The 23848-nt window shown below is 33.9% G+C and overlaps 1 protein-coding gene across 1 annotated transcript; it reads left to right on the plus strand.

Moving 5' to 3' along the window:
• The first annotated feature begins 18429 nt into the window (after positions 1–18429).
• LOC143616115 (uncharacterized) lies at positions 18430–21631 on the plus strand. The gene is made up of 2 exons (XM_077089049.1): positions 18430–18633; positions 21071–21631. The coding sequence occupies exons 1-2, from the start codon at positions 18517–18519 to the stop codon at positions 21383–21385; spliced, it is 432 nt and encodes a 143-aa protein (XP_076945164.1). The 5' UTR covers positions 18430–18516; the 3' UTR covers positions 21386–21631.
• Positions 21632–23848: the final 2217 nt, after the last annotated feature.

Below are 23848 nucleotides of genomic sequence, written 5' to 3' on the forward strand. Positions count from 1 at the left end.
GAAAAATCTTCTTGTTTCACTTAAAGCATCACATCACAAGAACATGTTTTGTACTCCTATATAATAATGGCACTAATTTTCTAGAAACATAAACAGAACACTCATAACCAAAAATGAAATTAGTATAATATAAAAGGAATACTCCTAGGAGTTGATCACATGAACTGGTCTCTGGTTAACCAAGTGCCATAACACGCCTATGAAATGCTTGAAGTTTGTTTGCTTTGCGCCCTACAATATTAGTGTCCTTAGGTTTTGGTAGTGAATCCAGCTTGAAATCCTTAAAAAAACTGTTGAATTTGGAATTTTATAAACTAACTTATAACATAAGTAACAACATAAGCAGATGAATTACTTGCAGATATGAGTAGCATTGGCATATTCACATTACGGATACTCAAATGTAACTAATTCATGTAAGCACATTTTTTAAGCATATATAATCTAAAAGCTCATTGTGTTCCTCCATATAGCATTATCCAATCGTAAATGATATCAATCATAAATTTATAAAGAAAAATAATAATAGCAAACAATCACATATAACATTGACAAATTAAGTTACTATTACAATAACAATTTACAAATTATACAAAAAGTATAAATCTCTACATGTCTTATTTGTAACTTTACCATCCGTATTTAAAACTACTAACTTTACCCTGTCTATGCTCTTGCATAACATCGGAATATATTTCACAATGGTTGCAAGTTAACACTAAAAGAAGCCATCCTTGAAACTTTCATCGGAAGATGCTGAAATTATTTTTAAAGAAAATAAATTAAATATTTTCATTTATTTTATAAAAGATCATGTATATAAAACAAATGGGAGTACAAATGTGAAATGATATGGTCAATGTTGTATGGTTGCAAGAAAGTCCAATAACCGGGGCTATTATCATGGTCTTGATCCTTGTCACCATTTAAAATCATAATGCAATATTTAACAACTATAAAAATTAGAGACCACGAGAGCAATTTAAAATAAACTTTCTACAAGGATAGTAATACCTTTAAAGTTGCAAGAAGACCACTTCTTTCCAAGTCGTGTCGACCTCAGTCGACATAATCTCATGAGAAGAGGTAGAATGAAACATTAATTATATAGTAACATGAAGTAGCATTTAGGTTAGTCGGTAATTCACCACGATTGAACATATTGAAACTTGCTTACAAATTTTATAGGTGCCTTGATTATAACACAATCAAACTATTATGATTATGCTAGATTTGCATTAGAAGCATGTTTGGGTTCTATTCTGCCTAATATTTGTCATCATTGAAGTGGTTTTTCAAACTTCTTACTGAAACAGAAAATGGGTTTGTTTGAATCAATATGACATTTAAATCATTTCCTACTATATGGTTGTCATTAGCACCCAATTGATTGGTGAGTTTTATAATATACATGAAAGACTAACCTTGGATACATGAAAGACCCACATCAATAGGATTTGGGTTCAAATGGGTCAGATAGGTTCTTAACAGGTAGCTAATGTTGTTACATTGGTCACATTGAAGCTCGCATAAGATCTGGTTCAAAACACAATATCAAATATTATTAACGTTTTTAAAAGAAAAGCCAGCTTATCAAAGCTATTGCTTGATTTTGTAGGCTAAAAATTCACATAAAAATGTCAACACAGTTGGCCAGTGGGTGAAAAAAAGGTTTTGATGATACTGTTTTTTTTTTTTTTGCCGGACATAGGCCTTATTCGGTTGGGTCGGTTTAAACATTTTTTTCCTGAGTTATGGGGTTTTCTAAGTTAGTATTTACCTAAAAACAAAAAAAGTATGTGTTTGAATAAAAATAAAATAAAATCCAAAATAAAGCATGCATTGAATCAAACTGAGATCAAAGATAATAGGTCATAGGAAAAAAAATAAGAAATTTACATACCGTATCAGATAAAAAACACGTTTGGTTGATAAAGAAATAAAGAATTGAATTGAAACTAAATTTAAAAATATCCGATTTCAACTTTCATTCATATAATCTCAAAACATTCCAAGGGGGTGTATAAACTTTAAATAAGAAAACACCTGCGAACAAGTTGGGTTGACCCAGCACGACTTGTTGAGTTGAATGGATTCACCGTTACCCAAAAGTAACTCGAACCGGTTTATACACGCCAACTACATATGATTTGAAAATTTTAATTTCATGCAAGGTCCGTGTTATGTCAGAAGTTCAAACCCCTATTCATACACGAAATATACATATGATTCAGGCAATTTACCCTTTCATGAAATTTACTAATTTTTAACATTTAAGTGGTGTGTGAGTAAAATTGCCCCAACGCAAAATTTTTGTGAATTAAGGTAAAATAAGTGTACTTTATAAAATTTACTCATTCTCTGCATTCAACCCGTGGCACATCACCTACAATTTCCAAGATATGATACTAACATGGAGATAACCAGTGCATTCAGATGAAAAATACGAACATAAAAATATAAAAAAATAACAAAAACTATGCTATTGCCTAAAAGAGTTGACAAGTCAGTAATAAAATTCTGAAGAGCTTCAAATGCGACAATATTATTATACTGTTGGAATGTACCCTACAGGTGTGGGTTTCCAGTTTTGACCCATATGTATAAGTTAGAGTGTGTCTTAGGTCAAGCCACGTGATTCACCCCTTACAAAAAGTACCCATCCCAACCCGCCTGACCGGCTCAGTTTAGCACCTCTATCGTAAATTACAATCGAGCCAACACAGATTAAAAATACGAGTTTCATCAACCAAATAATCCAAGTTGAAACAATTTGTTCTTAAAAAACTATGAATTCACTATAAACTTGTTATAACTATTCGTACCTTCTTGAACCTCCCTCAGCATGTTCACTAAAAACCTTAAATGTAGTCTGCAAAATGATACTAGCCAATATGTAAACACAACAATGAACAATGTAAAACAACGTTTTTACATGCTAAGTAACCACCGCCGTTGATGTTATTCGTTTCTTCCTATATAATGTATTAACATAAACCAATTTTTTTTTTTTTATGTTGGAAGGGTTGGTATGGCTGGGGTGGTTTTAAAGCAGTCGGTATTTAGTCCTGTTAAGAGATTCGTAAAATTACATTTGTGACATGTATCAAAGAAAGTACCATACTGTGTTCTTGACCAACCTACCGTTTTCACAAACTGAGCCCAACCACTTCTCACATGTCATTGATGTGATTTTACAAACAGCTAGACTAAATTTGCGGTCTGCATAGTGGCCAGTTTTCCCCTAAAGTCGAATAATGAACATGAGCGTTCCATGTTTTATTAAGTAGAGTTTGACTCTGTTGTTTTTTTATTAGCGGTGATTCTTGGTTTATCTTTCTTTCATAAAATGATTTTGAGTTTATTATCTCATTATTGTATGATCAAACAATCAGTTCTTCACTATTTGCCTTAATAAATTTAAAAAGAAAGGTGAACATACTTTATTATCTTTATTTTAAATCATTCACCTTGTTAAATAGGATTTGTTATTATGTTGTTAAATGGTTAGGAATGTACGGCTTCCTTACATAAGCTTGCATTCTGTTGCCCTGCAAATTATTATTAAGATTAGTAAAAAGTTGTATAAATAATAGACTAAATTAATGAACATGAATGATACCATTTCGTCTTGAACAATCGTTTCGATGGACCAATCTTGCCCGGGCTTTGAGTTGTCCTTTAGCCGCCAAAGTCTCAAAATACGCACATTTAGGATACACTCACTGTTTTGAACATCCAATTGGTTCAACATGGTGATATTTTTTGGCTCCGTATTGCTAGTGGTGAAAAATTTAAAAAAACAAACAAATCATTTACGAACAATAACAATTTTAACCAACAAAATTAATAAGAAAATAGAAGATATAAAAACAACAAAAAGTAAAAACCTTCGCACAAAGCTAATCGTTAATAATAAAGAGGCTCTGTTGCCCTGCAAATTATTATTAAGATTAGTAAAAAGTTGTATGAATAATAGACTAAATTAATGAACATGAATGATACCATTTCGTCTTGAACAATCATTTCGATGGACCAATTTTGCCCGGGCTTTGAGTTGTCCTTTAGCCGCCAAAGTCTCAAAATACGCACATTTAGGATATACTCACTGTTTTGAACATCCAATTGGTTCAACATGGTGATATTTTTTGGCTCCGTATTGCTAGTGGTGAAAAATTTTAAAAAACAAACAAATCATTTACGAACAATAACAATTTTAACCAACAAAATTAATAAGAAGATAGAAGATATAAAAACAACAAAAAGTAAAAACCTTCGCACAAAGCTAATCGTTAATAATAAAGGCTATGATGGTGTAAGAATTAGGCTATCAAATGTACGTATTTATACCAAATGAATTAGGGTAGACTAAATTATAGTAGAAAGGTATAAAGGTAATTTATTGCAAACATAAATTTAGTAAATTTGAATATTTTTCAAATAAGTTATAGTAAGAACGAATAGAAAGGAAACCACAATTAAAAGATTTTTAAATTTTGAAATTTCTATTAATTCAACAATTCCATTAAGGTCTTAAATTTATCTTTTCGTATAATTAGATTAGTATATTAGATTAGTATAAATGTCATATTATTTAATTAAAAATTTGAGTATATTTAAACATACGGAAATAAACTAATTAATGTAAAAATATAAGTTACTAATTATATTATTTACAATAATATAATTAATCATCAATTATAACACCATATATTATGTAATGTAATTCATATACGGTGTGAAAATAAAAGTTAATAATTTTGTTATATATATGTAAGTAAATTGATAATTATATTATTGTAATTATAAGTAAATCGTAATTATAAGTCATGGTTCAATGGGTCAACAATGGATTTGTAATTCAGTTGTTATTGTTAAACAATAATAAGACAATGGATTTTGGTTATAATTGTTAAAACTAAATTATCGTAATTAAGTAAATGGGTCAATGGGTCAACATCCATAATTATAGTAAAACTTAATCATTGTTAATTAATTCAATTAACATTCAAATTTACAGCATAATTTATTCAATCATTAATTCAAATTTATAAATTAATTACATTCAAAGAATATCCAATAATTAATTCAAATTTACAATTCTCGTAATTAAACCATTTCCTTAATCAAATGAGTCATCCTTTCCTAAATTTAACATGAATGGTACAAACCTTTACAAGTTTATGAATTTGATAAATTTTAATTTTTAAATAAATATAAGATATTAACAAAATTTCAATATTTTATATCGGTAATATCTATGTATTATATATATACTATCCGTAATCTCTATATTAAATCTGTAATCTCTTCTATTGATGAAATATCAAATAATAATCTAGATTATATATTATCTAAAAAAATAATAAAGGTGGTGAATGAAATCAATCAAAAATAATAAAATATTCAAAATGAAATTTTGAATATTTAGTTTTCGAAACTGTAGCTACTATTTTAAAATATGAAATTAATTAGGTTCCTATATAAATGACAATTTTAAATAATCAAAATGAAAATGAAAGATAATACTTTAATAGCATTAATGAATCTTATTTTAATATATTATTGATTAATTTTATTAAGATGAAAATTAGAGAAGACATAGATATAAATGGAAAGTATGAGAATCAACCAATAGAAAGAGAAGATTTTGACATAAAGCTTATTGCTTTAATAGTATAGTTAGATTTATCAACCCCATATATGTCAATGTATATGCTCATGGGCGGCTCGGACATAGGGCAACGTGAGCGACCGGTCGAGGCACTTAATTTTCGGGGGCACAAATATTATATATATATATATATATATATATATATATATATATATATATATATACACTTTTATGAAAAAAGAAATATGTATATTTAATGTTTTACCCTAATTATACAATAACTAGGTTGGTCTAGTGGTAAAGGGGTATGACTTCCAATTAAAATGTTGCAAGTTTTAGTCTCACTTTAGACATTTTTAAATTTATTTTTATACACAAAGTTTTTTACACAACCTAAATCATAACCAATCAAGCCCATTTAAATATTTAATTGTTTAAACCAAACAAAAAACCTATTTACATAAGGCCTAAAATTTTTTTGCTTATAATACTTCGTTACTCGTTAGAGTTTACGGGCATTTTTATTTCGACTCGACCGAGACATAAATTCTCGGAGACGGCCCCGATATGCTTATTGCAATAACTCGCATATCTTATATTGTTGAGCATGAATTCGATGTGGAACTTATGTATTAAGTTTGACATGGTATGATTCTTACCAAACCTAGTTACTTCTAAATTCATTTTCAACATAGTGAAGTACACGGGCGTGTTAATTTTTATTATTATTTTTTGTTAATTTTTAAAACCAGTAGCGAAGTCAGTAATTTTTTTATGGGTTCGGGATTTCGGTACTCATTTTTTACCCACGTCAAAGTTTTCGGGCTCGAATGGGTCGGGTTAGTCATTCAGCCAAATAAAGAAAACGCATTATCACTATCACAATAAAAGTACATCGTTGTTATTTTCGGGTCCGAACTGGCAAAGAAGGATGTGTTAGTCTGGACCATGTCTATAGAAGAGAAATTGATTAATCGTTTTTGACTTCTTTTTTTTTAATTTAATTTCTAATCAGGTATTATGTTTAATGTTATTTAAGTTATACTTATTAACCAATTTTATTAGTAATTTTGGTCTTTTTTTTATAATTTATACTTATTATAGAGCCCGTGTAACACACGGAATGATTCAAATTATAATATCACATAACGTATATGGAAAAATGTATTACATCTATATTATGTGTACATAAATTGACCTTATTTATATCACAAAATGATTTTTTGAATGAACTTAATAAAAAAATGCACGTGCAAAAACGTATCCGAGAACGCTCCTTCTATTGAAAGTTTCATTCTCAATATCATATATGTATAATATGAACTAATTTCGGAAAGAAAACTTCTCATACAATAGTAGTTACTTTTATTTATATATTTATCAATTTACCACCCATATGAGAAAAAAAGAACATTAAATTGTAATGACGGATATTCTTCAAAAATTATGTTTTTATGAGCTACACCATGAAAATGATTTTGATATGTTTCAAGAGGCTTCTATACTTTAACATAATGATAAAATAAAAAAAACATGTTAACTATTTCAATTTTGTGAATATTTTGTTTCACTTGAGCATAGTTTTGCATGACATGTTTCTCAAACAACGTTCTGATCACCATTGAAGGAAAAGTTAACGCTGACATAGAAGTTTCAAATTTGATAAAAGTTCATTAATAGGCCTAGAGTTGGCATGCCGGAAGTGTTCGCTATCTTTTCTTAGATTTTAATAATAGAGTGAAAAATAGTTAATTTGTCAAATCCTGAACCTTTTGATTATTTCCAAAAATGCCCCGTTCAGTGAAAACATAAGCGACACTTTTCAAACGAACAAATGATGACCACAACAAGTAAATTAAAACTTGAATAGGGAACTCAACCTCTTAATCATCCCACGAGACCATAATATCCCCGTTTAGTGAAAACAAAGGCCCATGAGTCGTTGCGAGTCCCGTTCAGTGAAAACAGAAGCGACACTTTTCAAACGAACAAATGAATGCCCTAACGAACAAATGATGACCACGACGAGTAACTGAAGACTTAAATGGGGAACTAAACTGTGACATCCATCAAATTTGAGTCTCGAGTTGTATTAGCTTTTGTAAACTTTTATTTTGTAAAACCGATCCAACATTTTTTTTAGAACTTTATTTAATTATTATATAATAATACTTTATAACTCGATCATAAATAAAACGATGTTTGTCACATTATAGTGTCGTTATGAAAAACTTAGGGGGTTCAAACTGAGTTTTGTGAAGTTGTTATAAACTTTGGAAACCTTTAAACTCGTTTTAAACATTGATTGAAACTTGAGGAGGGCGTTTGAATATATATATATATATATATATATATATATATATATACACATATATAAACAAAAAATAACCTAACCCTAACCCATATTAACCACCCGCCCCCTTTTCTTCTTCCTCTTTCCGGCACCGAATTCCGGCCGCCACCTCCGGCCACCTCCTCCCACTGCACCACCATCTTCAGCCAACTCTCCTCTCCTCCTGGTCTGTAACTCCGACACCGGTCACCCTGATTCCCCTTGTTCATTCATTTATTTTTCCGACAAGAGATTCGGCAGCAACAACGAAGTCCGGCCACTTCCCCTTTCCCTCCTCGTTTCCCCGGTAAACCCATCACGCCGGCCACCCCGTTTTTCTCCTCCTCTGTCGTTTTTTCCGGCAACCGGAAGTCCGGCCGCCATGGCCCCGATGCACCGTCTCTCTCTACGGCTCTCTCTCTCTCTCTCTCACTCTCTTTTTCCGTTCCTCCCTCCCTTCGGTTGCGGTTTCCTTCTCCGGCAGGTGTGGCTCGTTTCCTTCCGGGTATAGAGCCACGACTTAAACATCTAAAAGGTAATTTAACTTTGGGTTTTAGTGTTACTAGTTTTCGTATATCAGTTATCAAATTTAAATAGTTAATAATCGATTTTTAATTATTGGTTGTACTCTTGGAAACGGGTTGGTGTGAATTGGAGAAAAGATGAACAACCGGGTTCGAGTCTCATCCTAGGCCGATCTTGTGTTATCATTGTTAAAAGTCATATATTTAATATAGAACTATTCAAATATATAAAACTCATTATTTATAACGATTATTATTATTATTATTAACAAGGTAATATTTATTATTATTATTATTATTATTATCATTATTATTATTATGATTATAAAGGAATATTATTAAAATATAATATTGTTAATACTATCCATTTGTTTTATCGAACCGAAACCCATGTTGGGCCTAATTACCATTTAACGTCATCGTTACTCGAGTTATATTTTTATCACTAATACTATTATTATTAAAAGGTAATAAGTAAGTTATTATCATTAATATGGCATAAATAATTATTATTAGTAAAATTCAAATCTATTAATAATGTAATCAACAACAAAAGTAATTATTATTATATTTGTTATTCTTATTACTATTATTAGTTTTAACAGCAAATCCTCGAGTGGTAGTATATTTATATATTATCAACTTTATCTTATATATCTATATATATATATATAACATATTTTAAAATCATTATAATCATTTCTATTTTTAACATTAATAATATTATTGTAAATTTTATTATCAGTTCATTTATATACAATCGAGCTCTTGATTTAAAACCCGTCTTGTTTTTAGTTAATATTGGGTTAGCTATTTAAAAACCCAATAAAATAATATTATTTTATCTTAGATTACCAATTAAGTACGAGTCCATAATCGTTAACCAATTAACCGGTAACCCGATTTAACAACCGAACATTCTCGTCCAATGTTTTCCAATATAGTTTCATTATGGCTTCAAGTTTATTAATATATATTACATTATTTATTTTAGCTAAGATGTTTATCGTTTCAAGTCGGATTTGTTCGTTTACCGTTCGAGCTTCATTTATTTATCTATTTATTTCTCGGTTCATCAATCGAGGTGAGTACTTTCATACCCCTTTTTCCATCTTTCGTTTTGGGGTGACATTTCATACTTGTCAAACTAAATGCTTTATTTATTTGAATCTTTAAACCCACAAACGTGATTATATACTTTACTTAAATAATTGCTCGATTTGGTGTTCTATGCTTACATCCTTATATGCTTATGTGTTTACCGCTTTTGAAAGGTTGATTCATAAATCCGTGAACTATTTGGTATTCTCTTATAACACGGTGCCGTTAATGTATTCTTATTAACGACTTCATGAAATCTGAATCTATTTGGTATTCTCTTATAGACGGTGCCGCTAATGTATTATTATTAGCGACTTCATATTATCCATATTGTTGCTTTTATTTATCGTTTTGTATACAAGTTTTGTGGCTTTTTATCACTATATACTTATATGCTCAAACTTATGAATTGCTCACCAACCTTTGTGTTGTCAAACTTTATTTTATGAAATATTACAGGTTTGACTTTTGTTGACTCGAGGACTTGACGAAAACGTTACCAAGACCATTACGAAATTAGTAAAACGAACAATATAATTGCTACTTGTATTCAACTTTTTTGTGTGGACGAGATGTGTTGTTTATTGATTTGTCAAAATAAAATGAGTTGAATAAATATTGTCACTTTAAATAGTGTCTTGTGTATTTGTCCAATCACGTTGCACCCCGGCATGTTCCGCCGCCTTTGGTCGGGGCGTGACATAAACCCCTTAATCAACCCATGATACCATAATATCCCCGTTCAGTGAAAACAAAGGCCCACGAGTCATTGCGAGCCCCGTTAAGTGAAAACAGAAACAACACTTTTCAAACGAACAAATGAATGCCCTAACGAACAAATAATGACCACGAAGAGTAAATGAAGAACTGAATGGGGAACTCAACCCCTTAAATATTCCACGAGACCATAATATCCCGTTCAGTGAAAACAAAGGCCCACGAGTCGCTGCGAGCCCCGTTCAATGAAAACATAAGCGACACCTTTCAAACGAACATATGAATGTCCTAACGGACAAATGATGACCACGGCGAGTAAATGAATACTTGAATGGGGAACTCAACCCCTTAATCATCTGATGAGACCATAATATCCGCGTTTGGTGAAATAAAAGGCCCACGAGTCGTTGCGAGCCCCGTTCAGTGAAAACAGAAGCGACACTTTTGAAACGGACAAATGAATGCCCTAACGAACAAATGATGACCGTGACAAGTAAATGAAGACTTGAATGGGGAACTCGACCCCTTAGTCATCCCACAAGACCATAATATCCCCGTTCAGTGAAAAAAAAGCCCACGAGTCGTTGCAAAAAATAAACCTTTTGGACTAAATTCTCATTATTTACCAAACCACAAGGACGAAAATGACACTTTATTCTAAGAAAACATATAAATTAATTATCGTAAACTTTGTTATATATGATAGTGATTGGTATATACTATTCTTACAATTTAACATGTATATAGTTTACTAAATTAACCGAAGCAAAAATAAATAAATAAATTTAAAGCATATGTTACAATTTATAAATTTATATGACATTTTTACAATAATAATAATAACAATAATAATAATAATAACAACAACAACAATAGATAAATTGATTGATTTTATAAAAATAGATCGACTTTTAAACATATATTTATAAGTTAATGGTTAAAAAAAAATTTGTAAAATGAAATCATATTCGAGTTTTGTTTTTTTTTTTACAATATTTAACATTAGAGTATAACATGTTAATGATAACATTTGAAATTATATATTTTTTTTAGTCTTTAACAAACATGGTTTTTCACCAAGTATTTTGGAATATACAGCAACATACATAATATGTTAATATTTATTTTTATAAAAATGTATAAACATAATACAATTATGGTGTAAAAGGAACCTGAATAATTATTGATTTATGACATATATTATGGTCAATTAATATTTTAGTTTTGGAGGGAAAAAATATATGATGTTTAATCACAAAATGACACGTGTCACAATTATTTTCTTTTATTAGAAGTGTAGGATAGGATATCATATATAAGTTATTATAGGCTCATTTGTAATGTTTGTTATAAATTTTTATAGTTTTATTAACTAAATTTTTCATAATCAATGAGTTTGTATACATATATTTTTTTTAAAATGATAATGAGTTCGCTCACCTAAAACCAACGGGTTCACTCTTTAAATCGTATCTATATGTTATATATAAAACTGAAAATCGACCGGGTTCGGCCGAACCAGTAGGTGAAGGTGTATGTGCTCCGTCACTTGTTAAAACAAATAGTAAAAAAAATCTTAATATTTTAACCTCATTCTGAAAATAGTTCTCTAATACTATCTTTTTTGTACATTCATATGATTCGTGCTTTACCAAACTAACGCCAGCTAATATACCATGTCACTCATATCATGTTTATAAACCACACATACAAACGTACCTTTTTGGTACATTGGTACATGCATGTCGTCAAAATCTTATCTATTAATTTTATTATATAAATATTGTAAATATTACTTCTGAGTATTTAATAAATATTTGAAGTATTTTGTTGTATAAGAAATAAAAATAGTAATATGGAGTATAATAACACAGTCGACTGATGATGCTACAGCCTATATATAATTAAACAAAAGATTAATAAAAAAATCACTTAAGCGGTAACAGAAATACAGAAAGTAGATTTTATTTTTCGAATGATTTTAGTACAACGGGCTGTATGAGGAATTTTAGTAAGTATTTTTCTTAAACGATTATTTTCTTGTGTATTAGGTCACCGTATTCTGGTCATACTATGTTGTTTTAATCGGACCCAAACTTGTTTCAGAGTTTGGCTTGGGTGATCCCCGGGGAAACCATACCACTGGCTGCACTTGACAGTCGTTGTGCCACCAGAACTCTCTGGCATAACACACGGTGAGATTAAAACTCAGTTGGGCTCGAAATTCGAATTAACAACCTCGCAAGGTTTAACTCATATCTTTCACCACCAATGATATCCCCCCCCAAAAAAAAAGTGTTAAAAAACAAGTTTAAGTTTTAAAAATGAGTTTATAAGTTAATTACGGTTGTTACTAATTACTACTAATAATTCTTTAACCATATGATCTTTTTTTTTTTGGTTTATAAACAAATACTCTTACGAACCATTGATGTCTCTAATTTTCACACCTCCTTTTCTTGTTTACAGTTTAGGTTGGGTGTTGTAGGAGCCCGGAGGCACCATGGCCACCCCACCTCACCACCTTGTTAAACCATAACCATCCAGGTGTCATCTTCTCCCCCTAACCTCAAATGCCATTGGGTTAACGCCCAAGAGGTTTAAAAGGGGTCCACCTCAACTAACAATCATATAATTATAATATTATCCATGCTTAATATATTGATTAGGCTGAGGGGTGTGGGGGGCGCGAGAGGGGGCGCGAGTGGGGGCGCCAGCCAATAATATTGTGACGTGTGGCAGAGAGAGAAACTTGATAAGATGGGTGTTGGTAGTGGTGCTCGCGCCCCGGGCCATGGTGTGGAGGGGCGCGAGAGGGGGCGCGAGCGGTTTATTTTTTTATTTTTTTATAAATGTATTAAAAAAACGTATTATTAAAAAAACAAGAAATTATTTAAAAAAACACACATTAATTAAAAAAACACATTAATATCTAAAAAAAAATTAAAGTACTAAAAAAAACATTATTCTTATTCTTCGGCTTGGTCTTCTTCGATCAACCTCTTCCGGATACGTTCCTTTTGTTTTTCCATCAGCATTTGGTCGACCGGATTTAGGTTACTGAAGTCTCTTGTAAGGAAGTCCAAATCTCTCATTCTTTTTTTTTCCTTTTTGTCATTAGAGACCACCTCCATGGTTTTGTTGAATTTATTGAGGGATTCAACAAGATCGTTGATGTTTACGGCTTCCCCCTCAGCCGGTTTTTTGCCCCTGGCGTCCCTTCCCAATGGCCGCCTCCTCGGCGGTGAAGACGTTTCCTCCCCCGCAACGTTTAGGTCGAATCCAACCCGGCAATCCGACCCGGCGGAAGTGCTGTACGCTCCAGACGAACTAGTTTTAGTCCGTTTCGGCCCTACTTCCGCATCAACGTCCGGCGCCACCAGCTCAACCCACTTAGAACACCTTCTCAACCTCTCCCACACCTTTACATCGTCCCACGTCTTCACCGTCCCATACCTCCGCAGGCACTCCTGCTTCCACTCTTCGACAGTGAAATTATAAACCGCCAAATCGTCACTGCCACTTGGTCTCATACGACCGGCGTTCCTGTTGAACAGATTAGTAAACAAGCCGACAAATTTTCTGATTTCGGTCCACCGACCCGAAATCATATCGGCGTTCCGCTCTGTACTCCCAACGAGCGAATAGAACGTCTCCCTAACCTTTGTCCAAAAGACCTTGCTCTTTTGGTAGTCCGCTGCAAAATGCATAAATAAATTTGTAAGTCATTTAACTTTTTTATTTAACTTTTTTATTAAAAATCATTTTTAAAAACGTTAAAACAATTACCGCAACGCCGATCCTCAGAAGTGACTATCCAAGCCCGACACAGGGCTTCCTTCTCATCCGATGACCACGGAGTGATTTTCCGTTTCGTCCTTCCGGTCGAAGCCGAACCCGACCCGTCCGTTGCAACTTGTTTTTTCCGGTGGACGCGTCTTCTTTGTCCCGCAGCTTCACCTTCTGGTTCTGGTTCTTGTGTCTCCGGAACTACAAAGTTAGGAGACGGTTGTATGTTGGATGGTTGAAAGCCGGATGATTGTTGCGACCCCGAATAAAACATCGCTTGGTCCGGTGCCGACCATAAATCGTCGTAACTGTAATCTGAATCTAGGTTTGGGTACCAATTTCCAGCCATGTTTTTAAAAAAAGGTTTCGAAGATAGGGTGATTTTGGGTTTTGGGTGTGGTATGTGATATTGGTATGTGATGATATTGGTATGTGATATTGGTTTTGGGTGTGGTATGTGAGAATGGTTTCGGGTGTGGTATGTATTGGTTTAGGAATATATATGTGATATATAGAGGAATATATATAGAGGAAAAATTTTTTTTTTTTTTAATACACATTAATATGAGCCAACGGCTCTATTTACGCAACCCAAGAAGCCTTCACGCTCCCCCCAGCCGCTACCCCTCTTGCGCCTGCCTCTTTTTCCACGCTCGCGCCCCTCTCGCGCCCCTCTCGCGCCTCGGTGGTGTGGTGCTCGCGCCCCGGGGCGCGAGCGGCTGGCCTCTTGCGCCCTTTCTAGCGCTCCACACCCCTCAGCCATATGATACAAAAGACATTTCTTGCAAGCAAAGTAATTAACTAAATTTATCTATTATCTAGTTTCCTAATTGTTCTCTTATTATATTTCTTGATTGTTTAATTTTTGTTATTTGTTTTCCTATAAATTGTAATCGTCATTTAAAAAAAATAAGAAAATAATCAGAATAATTTTCTCAAATCGATTTCTCTTCTTCTCTTTTTGTTTTTGGAACCTAATTCACTCTACGGGTCTATTGGGAGATTCACCATCTTGAAACGGTCTATATCAATTTGGTGCTTTCATTAGCTTACTCATGCCTCCTACGTCGCGTGATGACCCGTTCATGGCCTTGGTTGAGCAACTTGACCGGTTGCTGCACCATAATGTTGCCATAGCGCTCAACAAGCCGCACACTTCGAAGCACTACACACCTCCAACACATCCCTCATAGCCGCCATCACTAAACTTACCACCGCACACGATCAATCACAGCCACCTCCACCAAATCCAGTGCCTGCAACTGCCGCAAAACCGCAACCAATAACCGCACCAACGGCTGAAAACTTTGTTCTCATCCTGGCCGATAGACTTAATACGTCCCAAACACCCTAGGCTGTGAATTGTGTTTCCATAAAAAAGGAGAGCACAACGTCATGGCCTCCTTCTTCAATATGGACCTACCGTAGTCAAACTACTTCCTCTCATAAAGGTAATCTCTCCAAACCAGTAGCCCATGTTGGTTTGCTTTCATTGACCACCATTGGTGTTCATAATTACATTGCCAACATTAGCACTTGTTTTGTTTTTGTGAAATTATCACCATGTCAACCCACAAAAGTTTCAAACAATGGGCTTTCTAAGGAATTGATACACGTACTCTTTATGATGATAAAGATACGTTGTTCATCGGATTCAATCTATACCCATGTTGGAAAGAGCATTACAAAAGACATCCTGTAACTCGGTAGTCGGGAAACGCGAGTGGTATCCACCGTGGTGCTACGTTGAGACCGCCCTGCTTGTGGTAATCCGACTCGAATGGCGACCACCATGCGTTCGTTTCTTGAGGACAATAACGTTTTAAAGTGGCGGGTTTTGAAGTGGCGGGAGATTGATACGATCATAATATTATCCATGCTCAACATATCTATTATGATATAAACGACTTTTCTTGCAAGCAAAGTAATTAATTAAATTATCTATTATCTAGTTTTCTATTGTTCTCTTATGGTGTTTCTTAATTAATTAAGTTTTGTTATTTATTTTCATGTAATTGTAATCTTCATATGAAAAAAAGAAACAAAATAACAAAAAAAGTTTTCTTAAATCAGTTTCTTTTCTTCTCTTCTTGTTCTTGGAGCCTAACGCACTGTACGGGTCTATTAGGAGATTGACCATCTCGAATCAATCTATATCAAACAACCAATAAAATTTTGACAAAATGGCAAAACTCGTCCTTTATGTTTACTTGGTTTTTCAGTTGACGTCCTTTAGCGACACAAATGCCAGAAAACATCCTTTATGATTAATAAACTTATCACGTTTTGTCATTTCGCCTTAACCTGGTTAAGTTTTTTCGTTAAATGTCTTGCACATGAGGGTAGTTTCGTAAATTCAGCTCTGTTATTTAATAATAATAAATAACCATATTCCTTATCAAAACAAAACCTCCCGTGTCTTCATTATCTCTGCCACCGGCCACCACCGGTACCAGTTGCCGACCACCACTATCGCACCGCCGCCAGCGTACGATTTCATCTACTTAATTGTCTATAATACACAAATTTTCTACAATCCTCCACCACCAACACCAACCCACCACCATCAGTCGCGACCATCCAACCTCGTCTTCAACAATGGTAACAACAGAGAGGAACAACGGTGACCAACCCTAGATTCTTTGAGTCAACCTTATCAGCTCCATTCCATCTATTCGAGTCTTTGTGTCATTAATGTCGAACAGATCTAAACTTGAATCGTTGGGGGTTACGTTTCTGGCAACCAAGATTAGAGTTTGTCTACACCCGACGATAGTGCGTTTAGCGGCGGCGGTGGTGGGAGACGCAGGCTGTAGCGAGTGCAAAAGGTTTAAGAGAGAATTTTTAAAGGGTTTTTATCTGCCGTTGAGTTGGAGATGGTGGCTGCAATGGAGGTTGAAGACGGTAGCGCCGGTGGATGTTGGAGATGGTGGTTGCGTAGAGGCTGGAGGAGACGATGTGTGTGGGGTTGAGTTGAATATTATTTTGCTATTGAGTTGAAGATGGTTTTGCTATCGCGTAGAGGCTAGTGGAGACGATGGGTGTGGTGGTTGATTTGGTGTGGTGGTGGCGATCGGCTGGGTCTCCGACGAAGGTTAGTGGTGGTGGTGGTTTAAACACACACAGAGAGAGGAGAGAGAGAGAGAGAGAGAGAGAGAGAGAGAAATCATTTTAGTTTTAGACCAAAATTTTAATTTAATTACACAAATAACCCCCGAGGGGGTAAAAATACTAAATTGCCCTCACATGAGGTGCACATAACTGGATTTAACGAGAAAAGCTAACCCTCTTTAGCGAAAAGGACGAATCGTGCAAGGTTTTTTGAACATAAAGGATGTTTTCTGTCATTAAGTTTGCTAAAGGACAACCAATGAAAAACGTAAAAACATAAAGAACGAGTTTTGAAAATGACAGTTATCTCCAGGATTAAAAGAATGAGCAATTAAAAATAAATAGAAAATAACCGTTTTACCCCTGACTTAATTGACGAAATAGACGGGGGTTAGGAAAAAGTACTAAACGACGTGCTTTTGAAACGTGAAGTATCCAATTACAATGAATTCAAAAACGATACTAAAGTTGCGTAATTGAAAAAAAAAAACGACGTATAAGAAAAATGCTAACTCAAAATAAAACAAAAATAATAATATAAGACTGAGGGTAGTGGGGCGCGGCTGGCCGGGCGTGGATGACGTGGCCGCCGCGCACACCATCACACCTTTGCGTGGACGACGGGCGCGGCTGGCTGGCGTGGTGCTGACCGCGGGGCTTTATAGCCGTTGGAGTGTGGGGAAAATAAAAAAAATAGCCGGTGAATTATGAACCTCTGGTGATGGTGTGGAGCTCCGAACGTTAACACAACCACCACCAACAATCTCTGAACGAACCTCCACTGTTAGATCTGACACCGGTGAATTACGATATTACCCTAGTGAAGGTGACTATGATGTGGGTTTGGAGACGGTGGCGGCTGGTGGTGGTACGACGGTGGTTGTTGGTGGGAATGAAGGTGAGGTTGTTGGCAGGAATGAAGGTGACTGAAGTTGGAATATGATTTTTTTGAAGTATCTGAGATTGTTGGTGAGAATGATTTGGTTATGAAGGTTTGGAATATTAATTTTTATATAATTATGTAATATTTTAAAAAAAAGTTGGATCAAGCCCCGAATCACCTAAACTATTACACCATCTAAGGCTTAATTGAGGGGTTTGATCCAATGCCATGTTATTACCTACATGTCGAATTTTAATTGGATCAGTTAAGCCTCAACAATTACCCTTAGCCTAATGGGTTGCTCAATATAAAATATTCCTTGTACGGTACCCTTTAAAACATCATAAAATAAGAAGAGTCTGGTTCGTAATACGTAAGTCAACTTTTCTAGTCTTCATCTTCATCTTCGGCGGCGGAACTGAACACCTCCACGGCGGCCGGAGTTATGACCACTCTTCCAGATGACGTCAGCTTATCCCAATTGAAGACAAAAATGGCCGATTTCGCCAAAGAACGAGACTGGGAACAGTTTCACACTCCTAGAAATCTCCTCCTCGCACTGGTATTATTATTATTGTTATTATTATTCATTTACATTGTTAACTAACCGTTCAGTTCACACACATATATACATACACTATTTGTAACAGCACGATTTTGATTCGTATGGGTTTAATTGGAAACCAAGGATGCGGTTAATTAGTTGTTAGGGTTTCAAGTGCTATATTTGCACAATTTGCTGTGAAATGGATTGTCATTATTAATAATATTTACTCTGATTGTTTTAGTGTTGGAAGAATTTTGAACTTAGAACGTCAATTGGTAACTGTCAAAATTGGTCAAAGCCAGTCAAAATCTTAGTTTTTGAAAAATTATATGTATTCATCCAATCCGGTTAACAATTTAAAACTTTTTGTATATAGTTTTGGAAAATTAAGCATAATCCCGTGGACGGTAAGGTTGGGCCTAGTGATTTATCATGATTAGTAGGGGTTAATCGGATTGGAATTTATATATAATTTTTATATAATATACATATATATAAAATTTTCAATTTTGATTGATTTTGACCAATGACGATAAAGTCGGTGGAGTACTAACTAATGATTAGTCGGCACCAAGAAGGAATTTTACAACCATGCTTTATAATCCAATCTGATTACTAAGATTAAAAACTTTTGTCTTTGTATATAATTTTGAAAAATTACATTTAAAATTTTAACCAGATTAATACCCTGTCGTCCGACTAACGCCCAACAAGTTTTACAACACCGGATATAGTTGAATCCCCTTTGTTTGGGGTGGATTAATTGGGGGACGAGTTATGATTTATTATGAGGATGTAGATAACTAGCTACTTCATTGGACCACTATTACTCATCATGGAGTCACATGCATTTGGGATCACAGTATTTACTGTAGATGGACCTAGTTATAAGTTATGATATTAGTTCAAAGTAATGTTCAGGGTTAACAGTAGCTTAAGATTCCCCTTGATTAGCTGATTATCAGGTTGAAATTGTCAAGTTAGTACTTAAATTGTTATAATGTTGGTGCATCTATATGATAAAAGATTAGTGTATAAGTTTGATGGGATGATGTAATTAAGATAATGATAGTGGCATATATATTTATATTATATAGGCAGAATCAGAACCAGAAAAAGGGCCAGTTTCTTACTTTATTTGTCCTCTAAATTGTCCAAAACAATCTCTGAAATATTTACCATTTGTAGTAAAATCTTTGGGGGTAATAAAAGCAGGGACTGGTCTGCTGTTAGAAAAGGGCCTGTCTGGTAAAACTAGTACTGTTTGGTTTCTCAAGTGGGGCGACTTTACAGTTGGGTTATGTTTCTTTGTTGAGAGTACCCATGTAGCATAGTAACATAAAGTAACATTATCTTTCTTATATAAGACTAGTTTTCAAAATACTTTTTTGTTGTAGCAGTGTGTTTCTATGTGTTATGGCAGAGAGATCATTATCATGCCTTTAATGTCTTGAATTGGGTGAGATTTTGGCACCATGTGCCCTATGCCTACTCTTACTTGTGGACTAAACCCTATATATATATATGCATTTGATACACGAATTTATTTGTAATTGTTGTCACGAATGATATTAGTTTTAAGTTATTATTGATGGGATGAAAGTCTGGTATGTGAGTAAAAGCATTTGTTTCTCGTGGCTGCATAGTGATCGGTTACGACATGAGTCTATATGTATAACACGCTTACAACATGGTCGTTTTTGTGATTTTCTTATAAATAATAACATGAAATAGAAGACCCCTCTTTCTTTTCAAGATCTATGTTCAAAAAGGATCATACTTAGCACAAATTACCAAAGTAGCATCTTTATGAGAATTTTTAGTCAAATATCGACTTTTGCTTGTGACTAAGCCCTAAATATTTTCACTTCGATTGTGCCTAAGCCCTAATATTTTCACTCTATATGTGAATTTATACACGGTATGATGTCATGAATCACATTCGTGTCAATTATTATTAATGGGAAGAAAGCCTGGTATGCGAGTAAAAGTAAACGTGTCTCGTGGCTAAATAGTGATTTGTTTCTGGGACGACTATATAGGTATAAACATTTAGGAAAATGGTCACTTTTGTGATTTTCTTATAAAAATATCATGAAATACAAAACCCATATTCATTTCAATATCTATGTTCAAGAAAGATCATACTATGCACAAAATTACCAAAGTAGCATCTTTATGATAATTTTTAAACACACATTCACTTTTACTTGTCTCCTAAACGGCTAAAGCCTCAAATATTTCACTTCTATACACGAATAACAATACGTACGTGATTTTGTACGCGTTGTGGTCTCACAAATTACATTAGAAGAAAGTTTGGTACTGGAGTAAAAAGTAGACGTGTCTCGTGGATAAACAGTGTTTTGTTTCTGACAGACTATATATGCATAACTCAGAAGATGGCCACTTTCTTCTTGATTTTCTCATAAAAAACCATGTTTCTTTTCAGGTAGGAGAAGTAGGAGAGTTATCTGAAATATTTCAATGGAAAGGTGAGGTACCAAGAGGACTTCCTGATTGGAAAGATGAAGAAAAACAACACCTTGGTGAGGAATTATCAGATGTGTTGCTCTACTTAGTAAGACTATCAGATATATGTGGTGTTGATCTTGGTAAAGCTGTACTTAGAAAACTGGAAATTAACGCAACTAAGTACCCAGTTAATCTATGCAAGGGGTCATCAAAAAAGCACAATCAAATCATAACCAACAGTGATGGTGGCAGCTGCAACATCAATGATGGTATGCCTCATGATGGTGTTTGATGTTATTAACATTTGTCTAATGTTTTTGACCTTTGACCCATGTTGGTAATCATTTCTTCAAGTTGTTTTATATGGTAAAACATATGGTTTATGATAATATCTTGTTCTAGATGTGTTGTTGGTTCAATTTGTCTTGAAATGTTACCACAATGAGAGTATGATGAATGGTTCATGGTGGATGTAATCTATGGGACCATGGTACGCCAGTTAAGTCCTGGGTTAGCCAGGGGTGTAGCCAAGTGGATTGTGAGTCCATTCAGTACTGTTTGCAGAAAGTAAATACGTATACTATGTAAGTATATAGTTTTTTGTTTTATCTGATTTTGTTGTTTTGGTTAGTAGTAGCAGTGGGTTTCATTTCAATTCAACAAGGGAAAATATAAATATGTAAAAACTCCTTTAATAAAAAAACTAAGGTATCTCAACCTAATCTGAATTTTCATTCTCGGACCATATGTAGTCATCAAGTTATGGTTTTTTACAAAAACATGGTGTAGTCATAACTCTCCACCTCCAGGCGTCATGTGCAATATGGTGTCCAATCATTATTAATTTTTTTTGTTTTTTTAAATAATAATTCATTAAACTCACAACCATACAAACAAACCAAAAATAAAAACCTGATCATTTCCATTTCCATTTCCACATGGATGGGCCAATCTTCTTCCACCCAATCCCCAGCACCGGCCGTCACCGGAGATGCCCGATTTCACCCACACTGACCAAAACCCACTTCCCAAATTTCCCGATTCAATCGATGATTACACTTATGATATACCTGACGATTGTTTAGCCTTAATTTTCCAGCTTCTAAACTCCGGTGACCGAAAACGGTGTTCACTGGTTTCCAAATGATGGTTACTAGTCGAAGGCCAAAGCCGCCATCGCTTCAGTCTCAACGCCCAATCAGAAATTGCTCCATTTATTCCGTCAGTGTTTTCACGGTTCGATTCCGCTACAAAACTCTTGTTATGGTGTGACCGTAGATCCGTTAGTATTGACGACAATGGTCCAAAAAGAACCCATCTCCAGAAACCCTTCCACGGCTATATCCAACAGGTATTTTTTTTTTGAAAATGGTGCCATTTCTCGCGTTATATACAAAACGCCGAAAAAAATACCCAAAACGCGAGGCGGCGGCGGGGGGGGGGGGGGGGAGGGGGGGGGTGGGTTGCTTCCGGCGTTATGCTCCAAAACGTCGGCGATAACGAGCCATTACGTCTCATTCGTAACCCAATCTAAACATTTTTTTATTAAATAAATATGATTTGTGATTGTTTAAGATATACAAAAAATACATTTAAAAATATTAGTTTGCAAACCAATAGTTTTGTATCGAAATTATATTAAAAAATAATACATATTTTGAAATAAATCAGTCTTTTAAAAATTTATATCGAGATATATTCAAATATATATATATATATATAAATATACTAGACGGGTGCCCGCGCGATGCAGTGGGTGTTTGAACCTGTTAATCACGTATAAATATAAGTGTTTATGGTTCGGTTAAAACCTTGAAATCGTTTAAATCGGTCATCGGTTTGACTTCTTTTTTCTTTTTCTTTTTTACTTTCGGTTTGTTGGTCGGTTTCAAAATTTTCAAAACGTAGTGAACGGTTGGTTCGCGGTTTATATCGGCAACCGGCCATATGAAACCTGAAAAGACTGTAAATTAACCTAATTGCAATATGATTCATTTTGTAATCTTTGTTGTTATTATTTCACGTCCTAGATCTTCCATTAGTATTTACCATTTATGTGGCTAAAATTATCATTTTTTATTTATGATCATCTCAAGTATCATATTATGTTGGTTTTTAGTTAAAATTGATGGTACATTTAAATATTAATTATTTTAAACTAAATTTATTATTAAAGTTTAAATTGTGAAACAAAACTGAAACCAGGCCGTTAGTAACGATTCGGTTTCAACTTTCAATGGTTGAGTTTGGTTTTGGACGACAAAAAATCAGTATTAACGGTTGGGCTCACAAGTTTAACTTAAGAATCATCAAAACTGACACTGAACACCCCTACGTAACATATTAATTTATTTAAAATAAAAAAATTACAACAATATCATATCCAAATTAAAGAGAATTAAATGCTCGTTTTTATGGTGCAATTTGTTTATAAAAATATTAACGTATGAAAAGACTATAGTCGTTTAAAAATCATGGGTGGGAAGTTAGTTTACAAGTTAAATTAAAAACATAATATGGTTAAAGAAGAGAGACCAAACTTGTAAGTTGAATGGATTGTCTTTAAAAGACATGTTTACCCTTAGTAACACATGTACTTCATGCTTTAAGTGTTGTAAATTACTTAAAAATGAGTGTCTTAATTTGCCCTTGTTTGGTGTATTATATATAATGTATATATATATATATATATATATATAGGATTGATTTCTTTTGAGAACCGCTTTGAGCTTTAAGAACTCGAAAGAACTCAACG

The sequence above is a fragment of the Bidens hawaiensis genome, unplaced genomic scaffold (genome assembly GCF_021521415.1).
Source record: "Bidens hawaiensis isolate Kalapana, Puna unplaced genomic scaffold, B.hawaiensis_p1.1 tig00045857_1, whole genome shotgun sequence".
NCBI lineage: Eukaryota > Viridiplantae > Streptophyta > Magnoliopsida > Asterales > Asteraceae > Bidens > Bidens hawaiensis.